The sequence below is a fragment of the Syzygium oleosum genome, unplaced genomic scaffold (genome assembly GCF_021117445.2).
Source record: "Syzygium oleosum isolate NSW1041296 unplaced genomic scaffold, Sole_v2.1 Sole_v2.15, whole genome shotgun sequence".
In the NCBI taxonomy this organism is placed as follows: domain Eukaryota; kingdom Viridiplantae; phylum Streptophyta; class Magnoliopsida; order Myrtales; family Myrtaceae; genus Syzygium; species Syzygium oleosum.
Window position 1 is genome coordinate 5,644,000 of NW_026607499.1, and position 22,392 is coordinate 5,666,391.

Here is a 22,392-nt window from a genome sequence, read left to right on the forward strand (position 1 = left end):
CGGGACGAGCAGCGACGCAGGCAATGAAGACAACACACGAAAAAAAGAAGCAAAAGAACACCAACTCGTTCGCTCCAGAGTCGAACTTCTAAGCATCAAAAGAGGAACGCCCAAGAGAGGGAAAATAAAAACACAGGCGTGCACGTATAGGATTTGCATGCTGCATGTTAAAATATTTAAATAATAAATCATGCCTACATCTAATAATAGAAAAATGACACAAACAGTCCCTAAACTTTGACTCAATGTGCAATTTGGTTCTTGAACTTTTAATTTGTTCAATGTAGTCCTTGAACTTTAACCCAATATTCAATATGGTCCCTGAACTTTTAATTTATTCAATGTGGTCCCTGAACTTTCAGTACATGTTCAGTATAGTCCCTGAACTTTATAAAAATGTTCAATATAATCCTTCCATTAATTCAAATTCAGGGACTATATTGTACCTTTTTATTTAGTTCATGGACTAAATTGAACATGTACCAAAAGTTCAGGGACCATATTAAACAAATTAAAAGTTCAAGGACCACATTAAACATTGGGTTAAAGTTTAAGGACTACATTGAACAAATTAAAAGTTCAAGGACCAAATTGTACATTAAATCGAAGTTCAGGAACTGTTTGTATCATTATCTCTCTAATAGTTTAAGCTTTTAGAACAGTCGGCAGTGATCTCACACTTCAATTTTTCTGAATTTTGCATCTCTCGACCAAACAGAGCACTGAACTTCGCGCACAATGTAAAAAGCTGATTCGGAGAGCTGGAGAACAAAATTTACCAGCGCGAAATCAGCAGACCTCCTTCCGATGAACCACTCACAAACATAGCTTAGATGACCATCAGCCAACGAACCTGAATCAGAAACAGAGACAAAAAAGTGGTGGCACCACGCATTTTTTTCATGCTTTGGCGGACAACAATGAAGACAAAAAAGCAAAAACCAGCGAAAACCCAAAATAGGAAAGTGCAATGGCTTTCCGAATCCTGAAACGCGTACGAAGATGTAGCAGATAAGCACAAAAAAAGAGAGAGCGAGAAGCCGAGACAGATACCTTAAAACAGAATCGAGAGCGGAGAGGAGTTTGCTCAAATGAAGCGGGATGGCGATCGCTTTCGCAACGCTTCCACCGAGGAGTTCATGCGAGATTGAAGAGAGACGTCGTGAAGCTGAGACGGAAAGTGAAGCGACGAAATCTCGTAGACGATGAGCTTGCCCCGTGTGAGAGGGTTCCTCACCTCAGAATCAACTCCTCAACGATTGCTTTTGTGATCATCATGTGCTTTTTGTTTCGCGAAATGGCGGGAGCGGCTATGGAATTTCTGTTGATTCTGATGTGGTCCTTTTTCCCATTTCCTCGTGATGTGGTCATTTCCAGTACAAATGGGCCACACATTTCCAAATCGGCAGGACTTCAATATTGCCGGAGAATTCGAACTTATTACAAGGCTTCGCTTATTTCATGAAAAATAATTTTTATGAAAAGATTTTTCGAATTTTTCGGCGTTTGGTTCACAGAAAATAAACAAGTAAAAGAAAACATGTTCCGTCAATTGAAAAAAAATACCTTCAAAAATGGGGAAAATGACTTCTTCTTCAAAAAGAGGTTATCATTTCCTTCCTCTATCTTTCACCCAGACCAAGCAAGTTCTCCTCCGTGCATTCCTTTCAATAATTTTTTTTTCTATTTTATTTTTTTAAAATCGACATTTTAATTTTTTTTAATTTTTTATTTTCTTTCTTTTTCTTTTCGTTTTTCTTCGGCCAAAGCAATGATCAGCGACTGGCCACAGGCGAGAGATGAACTCGCCCAAGGCCAGCAAGGCTCAAGCTTGTCGATCTGGCAAGGCTCGAGCCTTGCCGCCCTATGGCGATGCTCGAGCTCGCCTGTGGCCGACGACTGGCCAAAGAAGAAGGAAAAAGAAAAAAAATTAAAATTTTGATTTTTTAAAAGAAAAGAAAAAAGAAAAAAATATTAAAAGGAGTGCATGGAGAAAAAAATCAGACTTCTCATACCAAACAACAGAAAATATTGTCATATTCAAGAAAATGACATCAAAAAAACGTTTTTAAAAAATATCACATTTTTCGCGAAACAAACGGAAAATGAGTCAAAATCATGAACATCCACACAAATCTGGTCGACATCCTCCACAAGTGTGACCAATTTCTTGCTTTAATCTTTGGTGAATGCTCCTATCAGGTCACCCGGCAAACCTCTTCGATTCGGAATACTTGCAATATAGGACTTAGAGCGCTCCCCGTAACAACACACTTTACCCTCGATTGATCGGTGTAGGATCAAGGGTTGTTGCTGTTTGAATTGAGATTTACCTCAATGTCTCGAAAGGCCGAGGCTTAAGACAAAATTCTCTATTTTGGAGCAATTTCATTGCGATCGATGCTTGTGTGGAGCATTGTTATTTCCTTGTCGTTATGACGGATAGGGCCTACATCGCATGCCCATTCAATCCAAGCTTGGCAATTTATAATTGGAAATCAGAATTTCTGAGATATTTTTTAGATCGCGCAAAGGCACATGAATATGTCTTGCCGGATTACGACGGTTCAAATGAATCTCGAGTATTATCTGCCCGGTCGATGTAATAATCCTCCCCGTTTAGAAGAATTCAAGAGACTCGTTGATTGGCCCAGGTAGCACACGAAGCAACTGCTCGACTAACCCCGACTAACCCCGCGGATTCACGCAAATCATCCGCCCCACAGGCATGAAGTAGGACTCCACCCGGAGACCGGCGGTCTGGCTCCCAAGGATATTCTAAGCGAGAGATGAGGTTGCAATTTAAAGGCATCATTCAAACCATAACGATTTAATCAGTCAGCTGACTCCTTTTTTTTCAAGTGTCGAAATATGGGAAAATTGTCCAAAAAATCCTAAACCCATTTAATGGTGGCCAATTCAATCCTAAATTTTTCGACTATGTCGATCTAATCCTAAACATTTTGAAAATTTGTCAATGTAGTTTTAAGACATTTTGAAGATTTGTCAATTTAGCCTTTCCGGCCAATTTTGACCGGATAATCATTGACATGGTGGTCTAGTTACCTCCAGTGCACACGCTAGCAGTTTCCAGCCAAAATTGATCATAATGACTAAATTGACAAATCGTCAAAGAGTGTACAACTTGATTGGCAAATCGTCAAAAATTTTAGGACTAAATTGATCCAATTGAAAGGTTTATAACAAAATTGGCGAATCGTCAAAATTTTTTTGACTGAATTGGCCGCCGTATGATAATTTCAGGACTTTTTGCACAGTGATCCCATCGAAACATTGCTCCGATGTTTGGAAAGGATACGAAAACATTTGCATGCGCGCTCGATCGGGTCATTGTCTAATTAATTGGTCGTCTGACTCTGGCCATGGAGAATCACATGAACGTGCATGTCACTAATTAAACTCGAAGAGATTCGACATACTTTTCTTTTTTTGCAGACGTATATGCAAATCAAGCTGTAATTTCATCGAAGAGATCCGACATACTTTTTCGAGAATCATGAGGTCCATTATTTCCCAGTCGGACCGAAGAAAAAAGGTGCAAAGGCCATAGTATGTGGGCCTCCATAAATTGGTGTTCTTTTCGTTTTTGGCCCTTATAAAACCACATAGAATTGGGAAAAATTACCAAAATAGTCATAAACCTATTATAATTGTGTCAATTCAGTCCTAAACCTTTTATATTTGTGTCAATTCAGTCCATCCGGCCAATTTTAGCCAGCCGGTATTAACGTGAACACCGGCCTGCGCCAGCCGTCCAGTCAACGCTGAAGTGACAAAAAAAATTCGAATTTTTTTTATTAAATTTTTTCTTTTTTTTTCTCCCTCCATCTTCTTCAACCTCTAGCCGGTCGCCGATCTTGTGACCGGCTAGAGGCTGGGGCCAACGAGGTCTTGTCCCTCGTCGGTCGCTTTGAGCGAGACTGACCTTGCCCAACAACAATGAGGTCGAGCGAAGCCAACCTCGCCAGTTGCCGGCGAGGACGTCACAACTGGGCAAGGCTGACCTTGCCAGTGGCCGACGAGGACGAGCCTCGCCAGATCTGGCGAGGTCTTGTCCTCGCCAGTCGCTTTGAGCAAGGCCGACCTTGCCAGCGACGGCAAGGACAAGACCTCACCCAGTTGCGACGTTGTTGGGCAAGGACGAGCCTTGCCAATGATGGAGAGGGCTCATCCTCACCTGTGATTGGCGAGGTCAGTCTCACTCGAAGCGACCAGAGAGGACAAGACCTCGCCGGCCCTAGCCTCTGGCTGATTACTGGTCCGACGACCGGCTACAGGTTGAAGAAAATGGAGAAAAAAAGAAAAAAATTAATAAAAAAATTCAAAAAATATATAATTTTTTTGCTACATCAGCGTCGGCCGAACGGCCAGTGTCCACGTCTGTACCGGCCGGCCAAAATTGGCCGGATAGACTGAATTGGCATAAATGCAAAAGGTTTAGGACTGAATTGGCACAATTACAATAGGTTTAGAACTATTTTGATAATATTCCCCACATAATTGTCAATAAGGCTAGGAATGTTGTGGTAACAACAATTACATACTCAAGACATAATCAGCAGTCATTGGTGAACAAGTTTAACTGAGTTTGGAGGTTGCGTTAAGCGATAATCCCGTGTTAATGAGAGTCTTTGAACTAGAGGAGAGAACTACATCATTTAAATAGAGAGAAAGAACTATGGCTAAGTATGGTTGCATCTATGAAATAAAGAGTTTTCGCATGTTTATACTCGATAGATGTAACATAAGATTTGTGCATATATCAACTAGAGTAGGGGTGAATAAATGATTCTAAGAAACTTAACAAAATATTGCGGAATTCAAAGCGTTAAGTTTGATATAAGTATGACCAGATAAAATAGAGTGTTGATATAAGCACATGGTTATATCAAGCAGTGCACTTCAATCAAGTACATGAATATGAGTAGAGAGATAGAGAACGATGCACACAAAGTTTATAGTGGTTTGGCTTTGTGTAAGCCCATGTTCACTCTCCCATACTAACAGCCTACTGGCTTGTTCTACTATAAATTTTCTTGAAGTTACAGTAAAATGTGCTGCTTATATTCAAGCACTTTTCCTCAAAGCTGGTGCTGTTTTTACTCAATCTGATAGGACTCATTATCTCACACCTAAGTACAAACTATAACACTGCCAACACTTCTCAAAAGATTGCAATTTGAATGCTCTCACAAAGAAAATGTAAAGTGTAAGGCTCTCTCTAAATTTGGATTTATGAAAGCTTGATCAATCACTCTCTTCGACGCCGTTATCTCCTTTTATACTCCTCAGCATCCAAACTTTCCGTTGGACAATGTTCAAAAGGATCAATCTTCTATTAAACCATTGGACAATTGTTGAGAAGATCAATTAGCCGTTGAATCGATCAATTATAATTCATATAGATTTGGTCGCCCATACAATCAAATATTGGCTTCTAAAGATAGAGTAGTTTTAGCTATGGAAATTATCTTACCTCTGGAATGTTTGTTGATCAATCAAGATATCTCGCTATTGACATTCAAAATATAGTTTGTCTAAGAAACTTTCCTATTTCGGAAAATACAAAAATAATTTAATTGCATGTTAGAGTGGATTATTTTTCTAATTTAGAATTGCGTATTTAGGAAATATGTAGTAATTTAGGAAAGTTTCAAATTTAGAATGAGATCTAATCTAAATTATTTCCTAATTTAAATTAGGTAATCTCATATTTCGTATTTTGATTTTAGAAGAAAATCACTAAAAAATAACATGAGCATAACATATAGATAAGGTGCATCGCATGCCATGTCATCATGCTTGCCATGACATTGCCATGTCATCATTATTGCCATGTCATCACCATATCATTTAGTGATTGCATGTTTCGGGTCATATAAATTAGATTGCATGTCATGTTAGGTTAGTGTAGTATTTTTGTCCGTCATTGAAATTAGGTCACGTCACGTGTTATCAATTAAATTAGAATTTATGTAGACATAACTTAGATTAGAATTGTATCTCATGCATTGCATATAGTTTAATTTTCATTAAAAAAAAACTCAAAAAGAATTAATTGGAATTGCATAATTATCTAGAAATCATGTTTAGGCTAGGCATAACATTTTTAATAAATACTTTGAAGATATTTGGAAATTAATTGGTAAGGTCATGCTTTGCGTGCTTGGGGCATTTAAATTCTTATTCCATTCTGGCAATTTATTTAATACTTGGATTATTGGTTGTTAAATGCTTGATTGTGCACCCCCCATGAACACCCATTGCATGTTAGTGATTTATGCTTAGAATTAATCAAGATTGTTTGCATAATATTTTTGAAAATGAAGAGAAAATGTACCGAAATGGGCATTAGCTTAATCTAGCACATTCCCAAAACCATTGAATCTTTGGTTCGCATAAGTAAAGTATTCTACCATACTTTACCTGGCTTACTAATTGAGCCATAATAGATTAAAGGCGACTCCTAATTGAATTTAATGGCATGTTACATTGATTAAATTAAAATTGATCAGAAAGTTGCGATTGGTAAGGTTGGGCTTAGTGATCCGTTAGTTTTCCCTTGGTTGGTTCACCTCTGGGGAAGGTCTCGACAAGTAAAGAGATAGTACATTATATAGAAACGGTACACTGATGACCGTCTCATCATGCCTTGAGAACGTCTTCATCTTGCATGTTAACCGTTTGCATCGTTTGGCTATGAGCCAGTTTTTCCTTTTCATTATAGATAGCAACGTGTCGTCTCCTACACACGCGGAACAATCTGAGGATATGAATTCGATTGCCGTGCTGTGGACGTCGACCAATCTCTTTTGGATCCGGCGTTCAGGTTCTGCATATTACCAGAAAACTCTTCGTTCTTCTTGTTGACTTTAAGGCCCGTTTGTTCCACATGGGCCGATCATGGCCATGGTCATATTACACTGTTTCATCTTTCTTTTCGTCTGTTTTTTGCTGATCAGTTGAATTGCTTCTGAAGAGTCTTGTCTGGTAATCTTTTGTAGCTGATTCATCCAATAGACAGTTCATTTACAGCACAAATGCATGCGGAGATCACGTTGATTCGACGCTCTTTTTTTAGGGTCTCTCATGGACTCAACAAGAGTTAGTGAAGTGTGATTGGCATGATGGTGATTTTAAGACCATGCAGTTCGCTCAGCTCACTGAGCCAAGAGGGGATTGCAACATAGTTTTGAGTCTTAGTTCGGGTTCAGTTCGGAAAGTTTATAGTCATATGACAGACGCATGGTTTTATTAGATGTCTTCGCAATCATGATGGTAGCTGCTTAGTCTCGTACTTGGTTACACACTTAGAGCCTAATCCGCTTTTGCAAGTTCTGCAGTCGCTTCATAAAAGTTGTGCTCGAATCATGTATTCACAATGCGATTCGATCAAACGGAGGAAAAAGTACCGACTTTTTCTAAGTTCAGTTTGACATGTAAAAACTCGAGAGTTCACGCTATACACCCATCAAACGGCAGGCTTCTGTCCCTCTCTTATCCACACTATGCAGACACTAGACAAGACAGATGCGAAAAAATAAAATGAGCCATTAATCGAGATTATATGCACACGCAGACATGCATGAGCCTTGGAACAGCTAGTATAGGTCTGTGAGTAGAACATACACCGCAAGCAAGCATATAATTTAGACATCCCAGTTGAGCATAAAATGATAGAATGTGCAGATATTGTTAAGCATTAACTGCTTCAGTGCTTATGTTTTAGAGCAATAAGCAACTACTAATGGACCACCGGATCCAATTAAAAGAAGCTCTATTGTCAATTCTGACGAAAGACAATCAAATTACAGAAAGAGCAGGTAAATGTATTATCCAGTTAGTCAGTTTGAATTTGCATCGAGTCTCATTTTGCACAGAAGGTAAGAAAACCCTAGAACTTCTTCCATTTCTATCACTTTTGCGCCCATTAAGCATCGAATGAGAACGGAATTGTCTCATGTTGGATACAATGATGAGCAAACAGAAAGAAATTACGATGAGATTATGGCTACTACAACTAGATTACTAATAATGATGAATTAGAGGCAATAGGTGGGGTCTAGCGTTACGCTACCATCAGTCTATTTATTCTGATTCCTCTAAATAAATTTAAAACATCAACTTGTATGCACGCTTAGTTTTTGCTGCCAAAAAGCCATCAAAATCTCAGCTATGAACTTTTATGATAATTACTCCTTATAATAGGAAAGCTAGCGGGACAATCTATAGCTCTAAGTTAATCTCGATTGTTGTTCTTTCCTTCTTACAGCATCAAAACTATCTTCTCTCCAAAAGTACGAATTATGAGTTATGAACCCTAAGCTCTGAATTGCTGCAAAAACAAGATCAATGGAATTAATCAGTGTGATCGACCGTCAGAACCCTCTAGTAGTAATTCTATTGCAACTATCCAATCTGATAATATCAACATAAGATGCCATTGGCTCACAACCGATTAACAATCTTAATAAGGAATATCCAAAAACAGAGAACACAGAAACTAAGCAAAGAAATGATAGCATGCACTTAACAAGTTGACACTTGAATCATACCTTAGCTTACGCATGAAATGCAAGCTTTTATTTGGCAATAATAGAGCTGAAGCAGTTGGAGGGCAACTCTCCTTTGGCGGGTCATTCTTGATTATTCTTCCTTTTAGTTTTTTTCAATAGATTGCCTGCCAAAGGAGAGAAGCCCTACAACCAGTTCGCTCACCTAAGTGAAGAGACATCATACGAAATGATATATTTTGACACTTCTAACTACAAGTACTGTGTCAAAGACCCCTTGGAGAGATTTATATGTAGGGCTAAAGAAGATCTTCTATTTCTAAGATTGAAGAAATGAGAGGGTAGTTGAAGGCAAGGCATATGCCATAGGATATACTGTTTTAATATGTATAAGGAGTGATCTGCTTTCTACTCATTCTATTCCATGCAAAAGTCCTTCCCGTCCTTTTCTCTGACGGCAAAAGCTACACAAATCTGTCCTTGAGATTCTACAGACCATGATTTAGACATCTCTCTCGCCCCTCCCCCGCTCTCTCTCTTTGTATGGAGGTTGAGAGAGAGAGAGAGAGAGAGAGAGAGAGAGAAAAGTAGAGGGAAATGCCTCTTTTTTCTCATGGGAATGTGGCTGCAAGATCCGGTTGTGTGAAGGTATATGCTTTGTCATATTCTTCTCAGGTCAATTTGAGGCCTTCTTTGTTTTGAAGGAAAAAATACCGTGTAAACTGGTTAAGATAGAAAGACTCAATCACGATCCAACAAACGTGTAAGATCTAGTTTAAGCTCATCCTTCCTAAAATTGTAATTAGTTTGTCCTTTTTCTAAATCAAAAAAAAAAATTAGCAACTAATGATTTAATCTAATTTCAACATTTCTCCCAGATTGAAAAACTGGCGTCAAATTGTAAGAGATAGGTACGGAGGAGATAGTTTCGGCAAGAGCTTGCATTGAAGTTGACTTGATCAATGTTATTTTTTAGGTGCGTTTGATATTCAATTTAATGCCATCTTTGTTTTGAGGGAAGAAAGTAGTGAGCAAACCGGTTAATAAGGGAGAGAGAGTCAATCGCGATCCTGAAAACGTGTATAATCTGGTGCAAGTTCATCCTTCCTTAAAGTGTAATTAGTTTGTCCTTTTTCTAAATCGAAAAACTTTTTTAGCAACTAATGATTTAATCTAATTCCAACATTTTTACCGGATTGAAAAACTGGCAACAGAGTATAAAAGATAGGTATGGAAAGAGATAGTTTCGGCAAGAGCTTGCACTGAAGTTGACTTGATCACGGTTATTTTTTAGGTGCGTTTGATATTCAAGAATTGCACATACTAAGAGAGCATTATAAGTAATGATATTTAGGTTGAGAGTCTATACTTATGTAGCACTTGTGTGATCTTACAATATTATAGTGAAAAGAACCGTCCATGCGGCCACCATCGCGCTGTCTCTCGCACCAAAATCATCGGACAAATGAATTATACGCACGCACTAAAATGAAATCGAATCCATTGTTTACGACTTGTCATGATTCTAAAATCCGAAATTCGAGAGGTAAGCAGTTCAAATCTTTAGTAATGCGAGTACATCAAACATATAAATATATACTTTACTTGCGTCAATGAAATTTTTGACCTGTTATTTTGTTACTTCCATTCGGCAGAGGGAGAAAAATGTTCAATAATACACTTCCGAGTATTAATTAGCCATTGCTCCTAACTCGTTTCAAGAGGTCAGTCGATTGAGAATTGAGTGCATAGCTAGCTCACTGATGCACGCAAATAAGCCAAGTACCTCAAACTTCTGGCTCTTCTAGTGCAACAATATCACGTAATTACATTAAAAAATTGTATTCGTTCGAACGCGTTCTCTTTTGAGTCACATGGAAGGAAAAAAAAGAGATGCAATAACAGGAAGGATGTGACTTTTTCTTATGTAAGAGGGAAAATCTATTCAAGACATTGTGGCAAATGAAGATATATATTAGGTCAGTCTAAATCTTCAGAAGCTAGTACATAAGAAGAATTGTTCAGACGACCCAAATTTTCTGTGAGCAATCAATCACATATAGCATGGTTTCGTCAAAAAAAAAAATTTAATACCCGTAATGAATGTAGCTATCCAAGAAAAAGCAGTATTTCCAGAGTTCTGTATCTCTTTCACACTAAGCAATTCCAAAGACTACTAGAGAAATGATCCATATTCTAATCCCCAAACCGTTCTGCACTTAATATTATTGACAATAATAATGGTTCAAAACTTATTGCAATCCAATATGGAAGAAAAGCCCATAAGACTCTCATTTATAGAATTCTACACGTCAAAGAATAAAAATAAATATAAGGAGAAAAAGGATGAGGAGAAATATAGGTGAAAAAAATGAAGTAAATGTCAAAACACATCCAGACATATTTACACGAGAGGAGTCTAGTAGAGAGAATTGTAGGTGCAGAGGGTGGCGATGATGGATGAGATGCATATGATGAGCGAAGGAAGCAGAGTGACATTCAGGAGTTTGCTGTCGCCCAAGTACCCAGCTAGAGTTATGGTGCTATCTGCTACAACACGAGCGATGGTACCAGCTTCTGTCGAAAGCAAGCCGCCGTTATACGTTCCTCTCGAGAGCCGAGAAGACATGACACGAGATAGTAGCGACAAGTTGACACCTGAAACGAAGAGGAGTATTGAGTTCAACATTACACAATCTAATACATAATATCAAGAGCAAGCCTCTTTGGAGGTGATGCTCAAGCAGACTAAGGTGTATTTTGGATATCGCGTTTGCAATTCATGTTAGGTATCTATGAGTGTAAATATTTGCATTAAAAGAAAGAAGTCAATATGACAAATGCATGCTTAAAAAAATAAGGAACCTAAGGGTAAAGGACAGTTTCTCCAGTATTGTAAAGGTGAAGGAGCACTAAGTCGCCAAATAACAGAGAAATATACATGAGAATCAACATAAATGTGACAAGTATCCTAATGGTTTGGTTCTACTACCTGGAACAATATATTCCCCTTTTCACTAATATATTTCATTAAATAGACCACGCCGTGCTAGCTGATGAGGTATTCACACTAGAGGTGCAGTAAGGGGTGTGCAAGAGAACCTTTGGAATCTGCAAACCGTGCAGAACCAGCATGGTCAAATAGGTTCTAAGTTGGGCATTAGAGCTCACGGGGTAAGTTCTAGGTTCCAAAATCTCAGAAGTAAGGAGTACACGATAGGTTCCAAAATTTGGGGTCATACCACCCTACATTCTACCCCGTGTAGAGCTGTACATGGTACCGCCCTGGATAATCTTTCTCAATTAAATATAGATTTACTAAACCATTCATCAATTTCTCTTTTCCTTTACGAAATTTTGACATTTAAATGTGTGGAAACCCTAATTATTCAGCAACTCCAATCCCATCAGACAAAATAAATCTCCAACTCCATTTTATCAGGTAATCCAAATGTTGTGTTGAAATGTTCAACGTGTCCATAACTAGAATCGAGACAACTTTTTATCCAATAGACACTGTCCTGAAAAAGTGCAGGGTAGTACAGGGTACCCTGCAACCTATGCAACTGACAAGTTCCAAGTCCCAGGATGGTCCCAGAAGCCAATAAAGAAGGTTTTAGGCTACGGCAAATATCCTACCCACCCGAGAACCTGCAAACCCTTAGGTGCAGTGCATGTCCAAATTAGAAAAATCTGTAAGCTCTCTATTTTCACTAGCCTGCAATATTAGCCCTGTCTTTCCTTCCCTTTCCCGCTTCTTATAGTAGTAAGTTCTGTGAGTGCAGCACTATGGTATATTTAGCACTGCCTAAGAAATTATAAACTGATCAACTAGAACAAAATCTTACCTTCAAGCACTTCAGCCGAAACGAACATGATGAGTCCCGAAATGACATACTGTGGAACGGAGTAGGGAATGAATACACGGAAGCTTAGGAGTATGCCAATGCAAACCACAATTTCAGATGCCAATAAAATTTGCCTGCAGTCAAATCACCGAGAACGATTACAATTTTTTTTTATTTTGGTCAGAGAGAATGATTACAATGAACATGTCCAAAATCAACAAAATATAATGAGTAAAAAGCGGGGCAAAAATTTCGGTTTTACCTGTCTTCAAACATGTTGCAAATGTAGCTTCCGACAACAATGTTTACGGGGAGAACTGTCAAGCCAAGGCACGCCAAGAATATGGCAACACTGCTTGTGGACCAACTGAAGTAATATGTGGTAATGACACTCGATTCTGAAAGTAGTATCTCCATTGCATACTTTAGCATGAAATAAATCAATAACTGTACCTATTAGACAAAAAAATCTTTGATTAAAGGATACTGTGAACGAAGTGTTTTGGCTCCAGACAGAAATTACCTAAAACCTGAAAACATTTTAGGTGAAGAATAAGGATCGAGAATCAAGAGACTTCCCTTCACCAGCGGCCGGTAAAGACAAATAAATATACAGGAAAGTAGGAATTAATAGGCCTGGTAACAATTTGACTAGCTGAACATTAAAGAAATAAAGATATCCATGACTGATGGAATAAATAAAGATGCAGCCCAATTTAAAGCTATTGGTATGATCACAATATGAACGTAAGCCTTTCCAGCTTCTTTTTCAAGGTGGCCTAGTATGTCAGATGTGACAACTCAAGATCAAGTGAAATACCGATCCATAAAAACTAAAAGGTGATGAATACTCCAGAGTCAGAAGTCTACCATTTGAGGGTCTGCTAAGACGCATAACTATAATGATCACCCCGCATAAGCCCCTCCGATAGGACTACAAACATTCCAAACTCAGTGAGCAAGCTTTAGGTCAATTTATTGAGAATGTCCATATTCATGTTCAAATCCTAGGACTATGGAAAATCCTCACACTGTGATCAGATGATATTATTAGCTGCCTGAGTAACATGGACATACTTAACAGCTGGTTTGAACAGACTTTATGTATTTATGCTTTTCAACATCAGATTACGATGTATAAGAAAGACAATTCATCAGTCAAACTTCTAAAGCTGTAGGAAGGAATGGCAAACCTTAACAGAAGGTGTCAATAACCTATACGCTGATCGAAGTGAAGTTGCTGCTTGCCGGGATTCGTCAGGAGCTTCATCGCTTCCTTCACATTCATTGTCACCATCTTCATCTTCCTCCTTTCTTTCTGAGCTGATAAGCAATGGTTTTTTTAGGCCATTCTCTAGTGCATCACCCTCTGCTGGTTCTGCAATAAGCAAGTTCCAGCATTCTGAACTACTCTTTTATTATTATAACGCTCTCGGGGAGAAACTGAAGAGCTACAGTCACTTGAGCAATTATTTTAGGTCGAAAGAAGATTCACAGAGAACACACTTAACAATAATAACACAATAAATATTTTTCGTCCCAGTCACAGATAAATTATCCAACACGACATGATTATCCAGACTATGGTGATTGACCTTCAGGAAACCTGTTCCAATTAGTCCTCTGGCAGACATTTTGTGCAGCGAAGTAGAATGACAGGCAAAAGCCAAATTGTTGGAAACATTGCCGCCATCCCGCTTAGAAAAATCAAAATGTCAAGTAAATGTAACTTTTCGGGGGGTGGGTTCAGATGACAGAAGAAAGGGTTTTATGAAATGAAGTAAAAAAAGGATTGTGACCGAGATATTTGCACTTTGCCTGATATCACACGCATAGAGTCAATTACCGAGATCCTGTAGATAAGGTCACAGCTTCCGGTTTATCTCACAATTACTTGTCATGATAAAACAAGCAAATAAAGCACAACCTTAGCTCCCTTGATGCCAACAGAGCCACTAATCAGCTGATCTAGATCTTCTTGGTCTTCACTGAACAAGTTGCTAGCATTACCATAACCTAAGGATCTCAAATGCTGAAATGGCATATGTCCATCCTTGCCAAACGGAAAGAGGTTTGCTCTGATTTTCACAAATTAAGATTTAAAGGAGCAACCGATACTTCTATCAACATACTTGTATCAACATTATCAAGTCTAAAAGGATTAGATTAAATGCAAGTGCTTCCACAATACATCTTAGCCAAGGATATGACCAGCAAATACAGAATAAAAGAAAATTTGTGATAAAACCATATACCTGCATTTGATTCCTGAGGTGTTTCATTTGCTTCCACCTCAAGAGAAGGTTCCTTAAACGAGATCCAACACCAAATTAAGTATATAAGCCAAGCCACAGCCATTAACCATCCAGGCAAAGTGTCTTGATTAAATGTCAACTTGTAAATCTTAAAATCGTATTGAAGTAGTCCAGCAAGAGCAGGACCACAAGCCATCCCGAGAGCACTTGCACTGACAAAACCTGCGGAGGCCTGCATGCGGATCTTCAATGGCACACAGTCGCTGATGTAACGCCGGTTAACAGCTCTAGCAGAACCTAACCTGACATTGAAGAGATGCAAGCTTGTTAACCTTTTACTTTCCCATCACAGATGAACTAGAATGAAGTTCTTCATTTGTGAAGTACAAAAGCAGATGCAAAACCTGCCACTATTAGATACTTTGGGGTTTCTTCAAGCAGTAGCCTCTTTTTCTATCATTTCAATGCAATGGAAGGCAGTGAGAACAAAAGCTATGGCCAAATTAGAGGAGGACAAACAGCACAATCCACCAGAGGCGGACTGAATGAACCTCAACCTACGCTAGATGCTCTATGTTAGAATGGTGTCAAATGGTGAAGTCTTTTTTCTCTCCTCGTACTTGTTTTTCGCTTCTTGCTTTTTATCCAGCACTTTATCAAAATTTGGATTTGGCCAATACAAGAAAGAAAGAGCATAAGATAGGAAACCGGTCCTATTCTATCTGAAGATAATTGGTTCTGGTCAGAAATCTCAGGAGCCCAACTAATCTGTTAAGATACAAAGAATGTTCTGCACCTTTCACTAACTTAGACATTTCAAACTCGCAGTTGTGCATGCGTTGTAGCATAGTATCCGAGCAAACGACTTAAGCCATTGAGAAAAACGGTTATGTCCATTGATTCGGATGCCAAAAGCTAACTGGATCATTAATGGAACCTTGTGTACCACTGTTACAAAGTTGAAAACAACTCATACTAATAGAAACAACTAGCCAACTAATTCCACAGCTGATATTTTAGTCGACAGCCTCCTCATTTTGCTTCAGAAATCAGAAAAATAGCAACTACAGATAATGGAAATAAATTCAAGAAAATTGACTTTCTTAGAGCACAACGGCGGATTCAAAGAGAGCAGACTCCCTATTGCCTTCAGAAACACAAAAGATGTCCTTCTGCTCTATGCATTAGTAGACCAACGACAGCTGCTTTAAACATAAAAAGGTAATCCAAATAGCTAGTTTTGCCTTTGTTTCCTATGGCTGTGGTTTTATTTACAAGGACTTCCATCTTGATACGGAGTACAAATAGAGTCGTGAGCTTGAGGAATCATGATAAATGACAGTTTACATTGGTCAAATGAACTAGAAAGGCATTTATTATTCATCTCAAAGCACGGACTAATGAGAAAAGATGAGAAAAGGACATTTTACTTACCCACAAAAAAGCCGACCCACTAGAAGGACCACTACAGAATCAAGATCATATGCCAACGCATACATGACATTGCCCACGAAGAGAACAATACTGCTGAATACGAGAGGCCTGAAGTATGATTTATTTGACCAAGCACTGAAATACACCGAGGAGAATATCTGTGCCATTGCCATTGCTCCAATCACAATACCACAAACTGTTGCTGCAGCTCCAAGACTCAGGGCATAGTCATCTGCTGTGGGGACAATGATGTATGTATTGACCATATAAAGGAATGTGTTGGCCAAGTTCAACATAAGTGACATAAAATGATATCTTTGATCTTCAACATGTTCATCAACAGGATCCGGTAGCTCTTCTTGCAAAATGAGTGCATGTTGTGCCAGAAAGTTAAGGAAGTTAGTTGAATATGTTAATCTGTCCACCGCAGCTTTCATTGAGTCAATGACAGAATCCTGCAGACACGTGTCATAATGAAACAAAATCCAAGACTGGATCCCTACATGAGAGAAACCAACTTTTGGCTGCAGGGAAGTATTAAGCTAGCAGCATGAGCTACTTGAGCAAGTTGAACAGAGAACGAAATCTAAGGAAAACCTGGAGAGGAAGAGGTGGCTGGTCATATATTGATAAGTAGCTTCCTTGGCGGTCCTGAAGTTCCCCTAGGTTACGCGAAATTGCACCAACTACAGCCCCTATTCCCTGCAATACACATGAAAGATCTTAAACAATCAAAGTCTACGCGTAGACTGTCCATTTAGCAGTAGAGGACGTGCATTGCAGTACATTTAATTCGGAAATCACAATCCTCAAGAAGAATTTCGATAAGTGACAAGAGTAAAAGAAGATGCATCCATTTCAGCATATTACCACATGCTTGAACACTTGCTGCAGCTGGGAATAAGGGTGATTTGCACGAGTCTTGATATAGTAGTCCGTGAATTGATAACCAAGACGCTTGTCAAACTTCTTCAGTATCTTGCGCAAACCTATTGCATTTATTTCGACGAAGTATAGAAGCTTCAGAAGATCATGTCCCACAGTTTTATAGGCCTCTCTTAATTCAGATATTTGAGATATATCAGGTTGCTCCTGAAGACCTTCTTGCTGCTCGCCAAGCTTAGCTATCCTGCTCGCAAGTAGGCCTTGTTGTTCCAACAGGAAAAGGACGATTTTTTCAATCTGGAATTATACGAAGAATGAAGCAGTTGAAACCTATTTCGTAGACCCAAGTAAAGGGAGAAAAGCATGAGACATTGTATTGTCGATTCTTCCATAAAAGTATTACATGCACGCACATGCTCTCACACAAACACAACACACCACCTGCACCATCACTTACTTCTTTAAATTTACTTCACATGATACATTGTTCAAACAAGAGTAGTAAGCATAGAATGCATGCCATCATGTCCATCCACTACCCATGAGACACTAAAAAATTGGATTTTTTTATGGGTGCATTTAGTGCCCTTTCCAAGTAACAAAACAAGGAATTTTCCAGTTTTCAAAGTACTCACTTTGCTTGTGGTACATATGTCGGTGCTTTGAATAGCAACTCATTTCCTATTATGCATACTTAACAATATACCCTTTGAGCACTCACTAACATGACCTTAAAAAAAAATTGCACCTTCCTTTGAAGTGGCCATATGCACCTGCAAGCTAAGAGAGAGAGACATAGAAGCCACAAGTACTCGTGTAGTACTCGTGTAGTACATGCACGTATACTGCAGGTTGAGCACTATGGCTCTTAACCTGCTGATATTCAATAAACAGAGCTACTTCTTCCCTAGCATAGACACTAAACAGATGACTTTCTTCATCTTCAAAATGCAAATACAGCTTTTTCCGTTCAATAGGAAAAAGACAAGCAGGTACAGGATAGTCGTTTTGTCAAACTGCTAAATCAATTACATAAAACACTTCATGACTAGTTCAAAATTTACCAGCCGTTCACAGAAAAGCAAAGCTGAATGAATTGCATAAAAAATGACTCCAGAGACATACAATAAAAAAAAAAATAGCCAACCAATATTGCATCCTATTCAGTGACCCTGAATTTGAAGCATGAAGTTTACATTTTCTTTGCTACCATAACACTAGCTCCTATTTACTTCAAGGGATTTGATACCTGGTTATCTAGCATTCTGGAAAAATCCTTCAGCACATACCGCCGATTTTGTGTTCCAATCTCAATTTGCTGAGCATATTGTCTCACCTTTTTCTTCATCATCTTATAATTAATGTAGTATCTACAAAAAGAATCAGAATACACCTAATTCTGAGAAAATTTCTCAACGTACAAATATGTGAAAGTAACAAAAAGGAATACAAAGAACAATGCTTTAGACGATTAGTGTGGCCTTTCTACCTCCCCTGCCCTTTTTCTGCTATACATGAATTTGCGCTTGTGTAATGACATGGCTGGTTTGATGAGACAAATTTAAGTTGCGATCATGCAGGAATATTTTAAGTACTAGGAAAATGATGCAATAGATTCATTTTGAAATCTGCAGATGTAAAAAAAAAATTGGAGGTCTGTTAGGATCACAAATGCATCATGATGATCTTGCGCGATTTTAGATTAACATGAAAACTGATAATGACAGTTCAGAAAAATTTTAAACTGATGTAGATGCAGGGAACTGCTGACTGAGCAACAGTGATAAACGGCAGACAGGTGATCCAACACCATCTAGAAACAAAGGTGATGCAACACCATCTAGAAACAAATTGCATTGCTTTCAATCTCAACGTGGGATGGTTATCAGATCACCACCAATGCCTGTCCCGATTAGTCTCCCTAGGACAAAAGGGCAATGGAACCACATTTTAATGTATCAGACATACCCCTGCCATTCTGCAATCTGCCTTTCCTTCAACTTTTTGCCAAAGGCAACCATCTTTCTCTGCAAACAAAGTATAAGAGATAAAGAGAACACAGAATAAATCAAAAAGACGCTAAATATCGCGATTTTGCAATCTTCATAAAATCATGAGTCATGAGTTGGTCATCAATAAGAAGGATAGTGAGGAAATAATATAATGCAAAGTCACAAGGCCAGTAAGTTCCTAGATTTGGTTAAATATAGAAGTGTTTTAGCAATATGGGTCGGGTCGGGTCGGGTATGGTTCGGGTTGGGGATGGGTCGGTAGATTTGTATTGCATGGAAATGGGTTTCAATTTGGGTGGGACCATTTTCGACCCAACCCTACCCCACCCGTTTCGCGGGTCTAGGTTGAGTATGATAAACCAATGAAAACCCCCCAGCACTAGCTATAAGTATTAGATAGAACGGTACATGATTACCTGCTTTTGTTTTCAATCCAATTTAGTTCATATTCCTGCGTAATATGAGTTTACGAACAAACCAAAAATACTGTAGGTCACGCTAGCGGTTACCAACAGCACCTAAGAGTATTAAAGCACCGTCAGTCTGTTCAATTCAGGAATCAGCTCTTACTTCAGCCGCAAGAGAGTATTATTTGAAACAACGAATAAGTAGAGAAGGCACCAGGTTGGCTTGATAATCACGTCAAACTTTTTGCATATTTTTCTTCTTCAGATGCATGACAAAGCATCAGTCATCCTATGCCTCTATAACACATTTCTCCCCCAAACTAAGCAGACACCATGTCAAACAAACTTAACTAATTCCCATGCCACCTACTCCGCTAACTCGTACAGCAAGATCTGAAAGGATAATTCTATGTGCTTTTCGAACAGCTGACTTAGGCACAGACAAGAAAGATAATCAGGCACCGATTCCTGCACTCCATATATCATTCAAACGGCAGTTGCATCGGTTGAAATTCAACGATGCACGCTAAAACGCGATCACAACCGACAAAAGCGAAAATCAAAGTAAAAAAGCAACACTCTTTCACCAACACACAAAGAAGTAGTAACAATAGAGACCTGTACCTCTGTGAATTTGTCGATCCAAACAAAGAAAGTCGCATGAAAAAAAAAAAATACTAGAACAGGGAAGCTGAATCAAAACACCAACCACGTGGAATTCAACAGTCCAAAACAGGACGAGCAAGCTCCGCAGCTCAACGAAGACAACGTACGGAAAAGAGAAGCAAAAAAGAACACCAGCTCGCTCGCTCGGGAGTCGAACTTCCAAGCATCAAAAGAAGAACGCCAAACACAGAGAGAGAGAGAGAGAGAGAGAGAGAAACGCGCGCGCGCGCGCAGAGGATCTGCATGCTGCACCTCAATTGCTCCGAAAGAAAGTCGCGTCTCTCGACCAAAACAGAGCACCGAGCTTCGCGCGCAACGTTAAAAAAAACAATCCGTGATTCGGAGAGCGGGAGGAGAACGAAACTTACCGGGGCGCGGATACAGCGGACCTCCTTCCGACAATCCAACTCGCGGGCGGGAGCCTTAGATGAACATCAACGAACGGACGGCCTGAATCGGGGAAAAAAACGGGACACACAAAAAAAACAAGCGGCGCGTCGCGCATCAGCTCCTTTTCCTTGGCGGCCAGCTAGGGAGACCAAAAAAAAAAGAAAAAAAAAAGAGGAACACGACACGACACGACACACAAAATGCAGCGGACGAGCACGAAAAGAAGAGAGAGAGGGAGAGGGAGGGAGGGGTCGGTCACCTCTCGAAGCAGGACGGGAATCGAGAGCGGCGGAGGAGAGGATTCCGCCGGTGGCGATCGCTCGCGAAGCTGCGGCGGAGAGAGGTATGAGGGGAGGGGGAGGGGAGCTCAGGATCAGCTCGAGAGTTTTTTGTTTCGCGAAATGGCGGGGGGTGTGGCGGCCGTGAAAATTCGGTTACTTGGTGGGGCTTGGGGTCAATTTGAAAAAAATAAAAAAAAAAAAGCAGCAAAAATATATGTTCATATTTATGAGTATCTTTTTGTTTAATAAATATGAATATTTCCTGAAAATCGCGAATATTCAAAAAATTGCCTTATAAGAGCCCTTTGATAAAACTAATGGAAACATTAAGTGCTTCGGAAAATTTAATTTGTATAAAAAAAAATTTAGCCTAACGAAAATGCCGGCTAATTTTGTTTTTTTTTTTTCCCGGGAAGGACTCAACTGATTTCGCAAATTGAGGGTCGAATCGAAGCTCGAAGTTTTTGTGCTCTATCGTGTTGAAGTAGACGGGCTAAGACTCAAATACTCGATGATGGATTACATAGCGCAAATCGCGAGTACATAAAAAAAAAAAAAAAACGAATCGTGTCGTGTCGTTTTTCTAACATATTATACTTTTGAGAACGAGTAAGATCGGATGCGCGGGACTCCGATAAAGAGTAAGTTCGTAAATCACATCAATCATTAAGGTTTGATTTTAGTGATGACTCGAAGCAGATCATATGAAATGATTTCTTCTTGACTTTGCTTGTGGTCCATATAAACGCCAGAGAATGCGACCTTACTATCAAAGTCGACATCATGAAGATCCATATAAATCTGGTCGACATTTCCTTTTCTGGGCCTTGGTTTCTTTTGTTTTTTTTATTTCCCTCTCCCGATCTAATCCGTGAGTCCTTTTTCGCCTCATTTGGTGTCTTCTTTCGCTCGTTGTCGTTGCTTTTCTTTAGCCGTCGTGGTAAATAAACCTACTTGGAGTTGAAAATTTTGTGAGAAAGTCGTCACCGATCCAACCGGAAGGATGCCCGAGACTTGGCTCTATGACTTCTCCCTCCCCTCTCCAGATTCAGGAGTAAATCTAAATATGGAAACTTTTATCTCTCGATCTAAATCTAGATCCATAACTTTCTTAGAACGGGAGCCTGGCTCGCAAGGGTTTTCTACGTGAGAGACGAGGTTGCGATTTTTAAAGGCATCATTCAAACCAAAACGATTTAACCGGTCGGCTGACTCCTTTTTTTTTTTTTTCAAGTGTCGCAACACGGAAAAAATTGTCCCGAAAAATCCTAAACCCATCTTTCAGCGACCAATTCAATCCTAATCATTTCAATCGTGCCAATTTAGTCTCAAACATTTTGACGATTTGCCAATGGTGTTTTAAAATGATATGCCGATTTTAGTTGGTCGGAAAATAGTCGCGCGGCTTTTTGGTCGCGTCGATAATGAATTTAGGATTTTTTTGGATAATAACACCCCCCCCCCTCGTTTTTTTCTTCAAATTCTGCCAAATCGCTGGCGACTGATCCCGAGTTAATTCTTTAATCCGAATTCGAGAAATAAAAAAAATGCAAAGGTGGCAGATCTCTGTTCAGTTCGCAACGTGGCGCCGCGGTCCTTTCGCAATCGGGATTAATATATCGAGGGAAATCTTATCCTCTCAAAAAGAGCGAGTGAGAATGCATCGATGCACCTTCTGTA

The 22,392-nt window shown here is 39.3% G+C and overlaps 1 protein-coding gene and 1 long non-coding RNA gene across 4 annotated transcripts; both read right to left on the minus strand.

The window, feature by feature from the left end:
* Positions 1-7,781: 7,781 nt before the first annotated feature.
* On the minus strand, positions 7,782-9,021 carry LOC130140102 (uncharacterized). The gene is made up of 2 exons (XR_008818100.1): positions 8,577-9,021; positions 7,782-8,356 (listed from the first exon to the last, which is right to left on the minus strand). It is a non-coding gene; the product is annotated as an uncharacterized LOC130140102 (long non-coding RNA).
* Positions 9,022-10,775: 1,754 nt separating this feature from the next.
* Positions 10,776-20,813, minus strand: LOC115692497 (SPX domain-containing membrane protein At4g22990-like). 3 transcript variants are annotated; one of them, XM_030619358.2, is made up of 12 exons: positions 20,691-20,813; positions 20,410-20,491; positions 18,925-18,983; positions 18,206-18,326; positions 16,942-17,253; positions 16,669-16,773; positions 16,072-16,526; positions 14,638-14,939; positions 13,576-13,760; positions 12,645-12,835; positions 12,383-12,516; positions 10,776-11,192 (listed from the first exon to the last, which is right to left on the minus strand). In XM_030619358.2, the coding sequence occupies exons 3-12, from the start codon at positions 18,975-18,977 to the stop codon at positions 10,954-10,956; spliced, it is 2,097 nt and encodes a 698-aa protein (XP_030475218.1). In that variant the 5' UTR covers positions 18,978-18,983; positions 20,410-20,491; positions 20,691-20,813; the 3' UTR covers positions 10,776-10,953. The 3 variants fall into 3 exon arrangements, with proteins under 3 accessions (XP_030475218.1, XP_056174405.1, XP_056174406.1); XM_056318430.1 differs by having other exon boundaries at positions 18,925-18,981; positions 20,406-20,491; XM_056318431.1 differs by lacking the exon at positions 20,410-20,491 and having other exon boundaries at positions 20,691-20,711.
* Between the last annotated feature and the right edge of the window lie 1,579 nt (positions 20,814-22,392).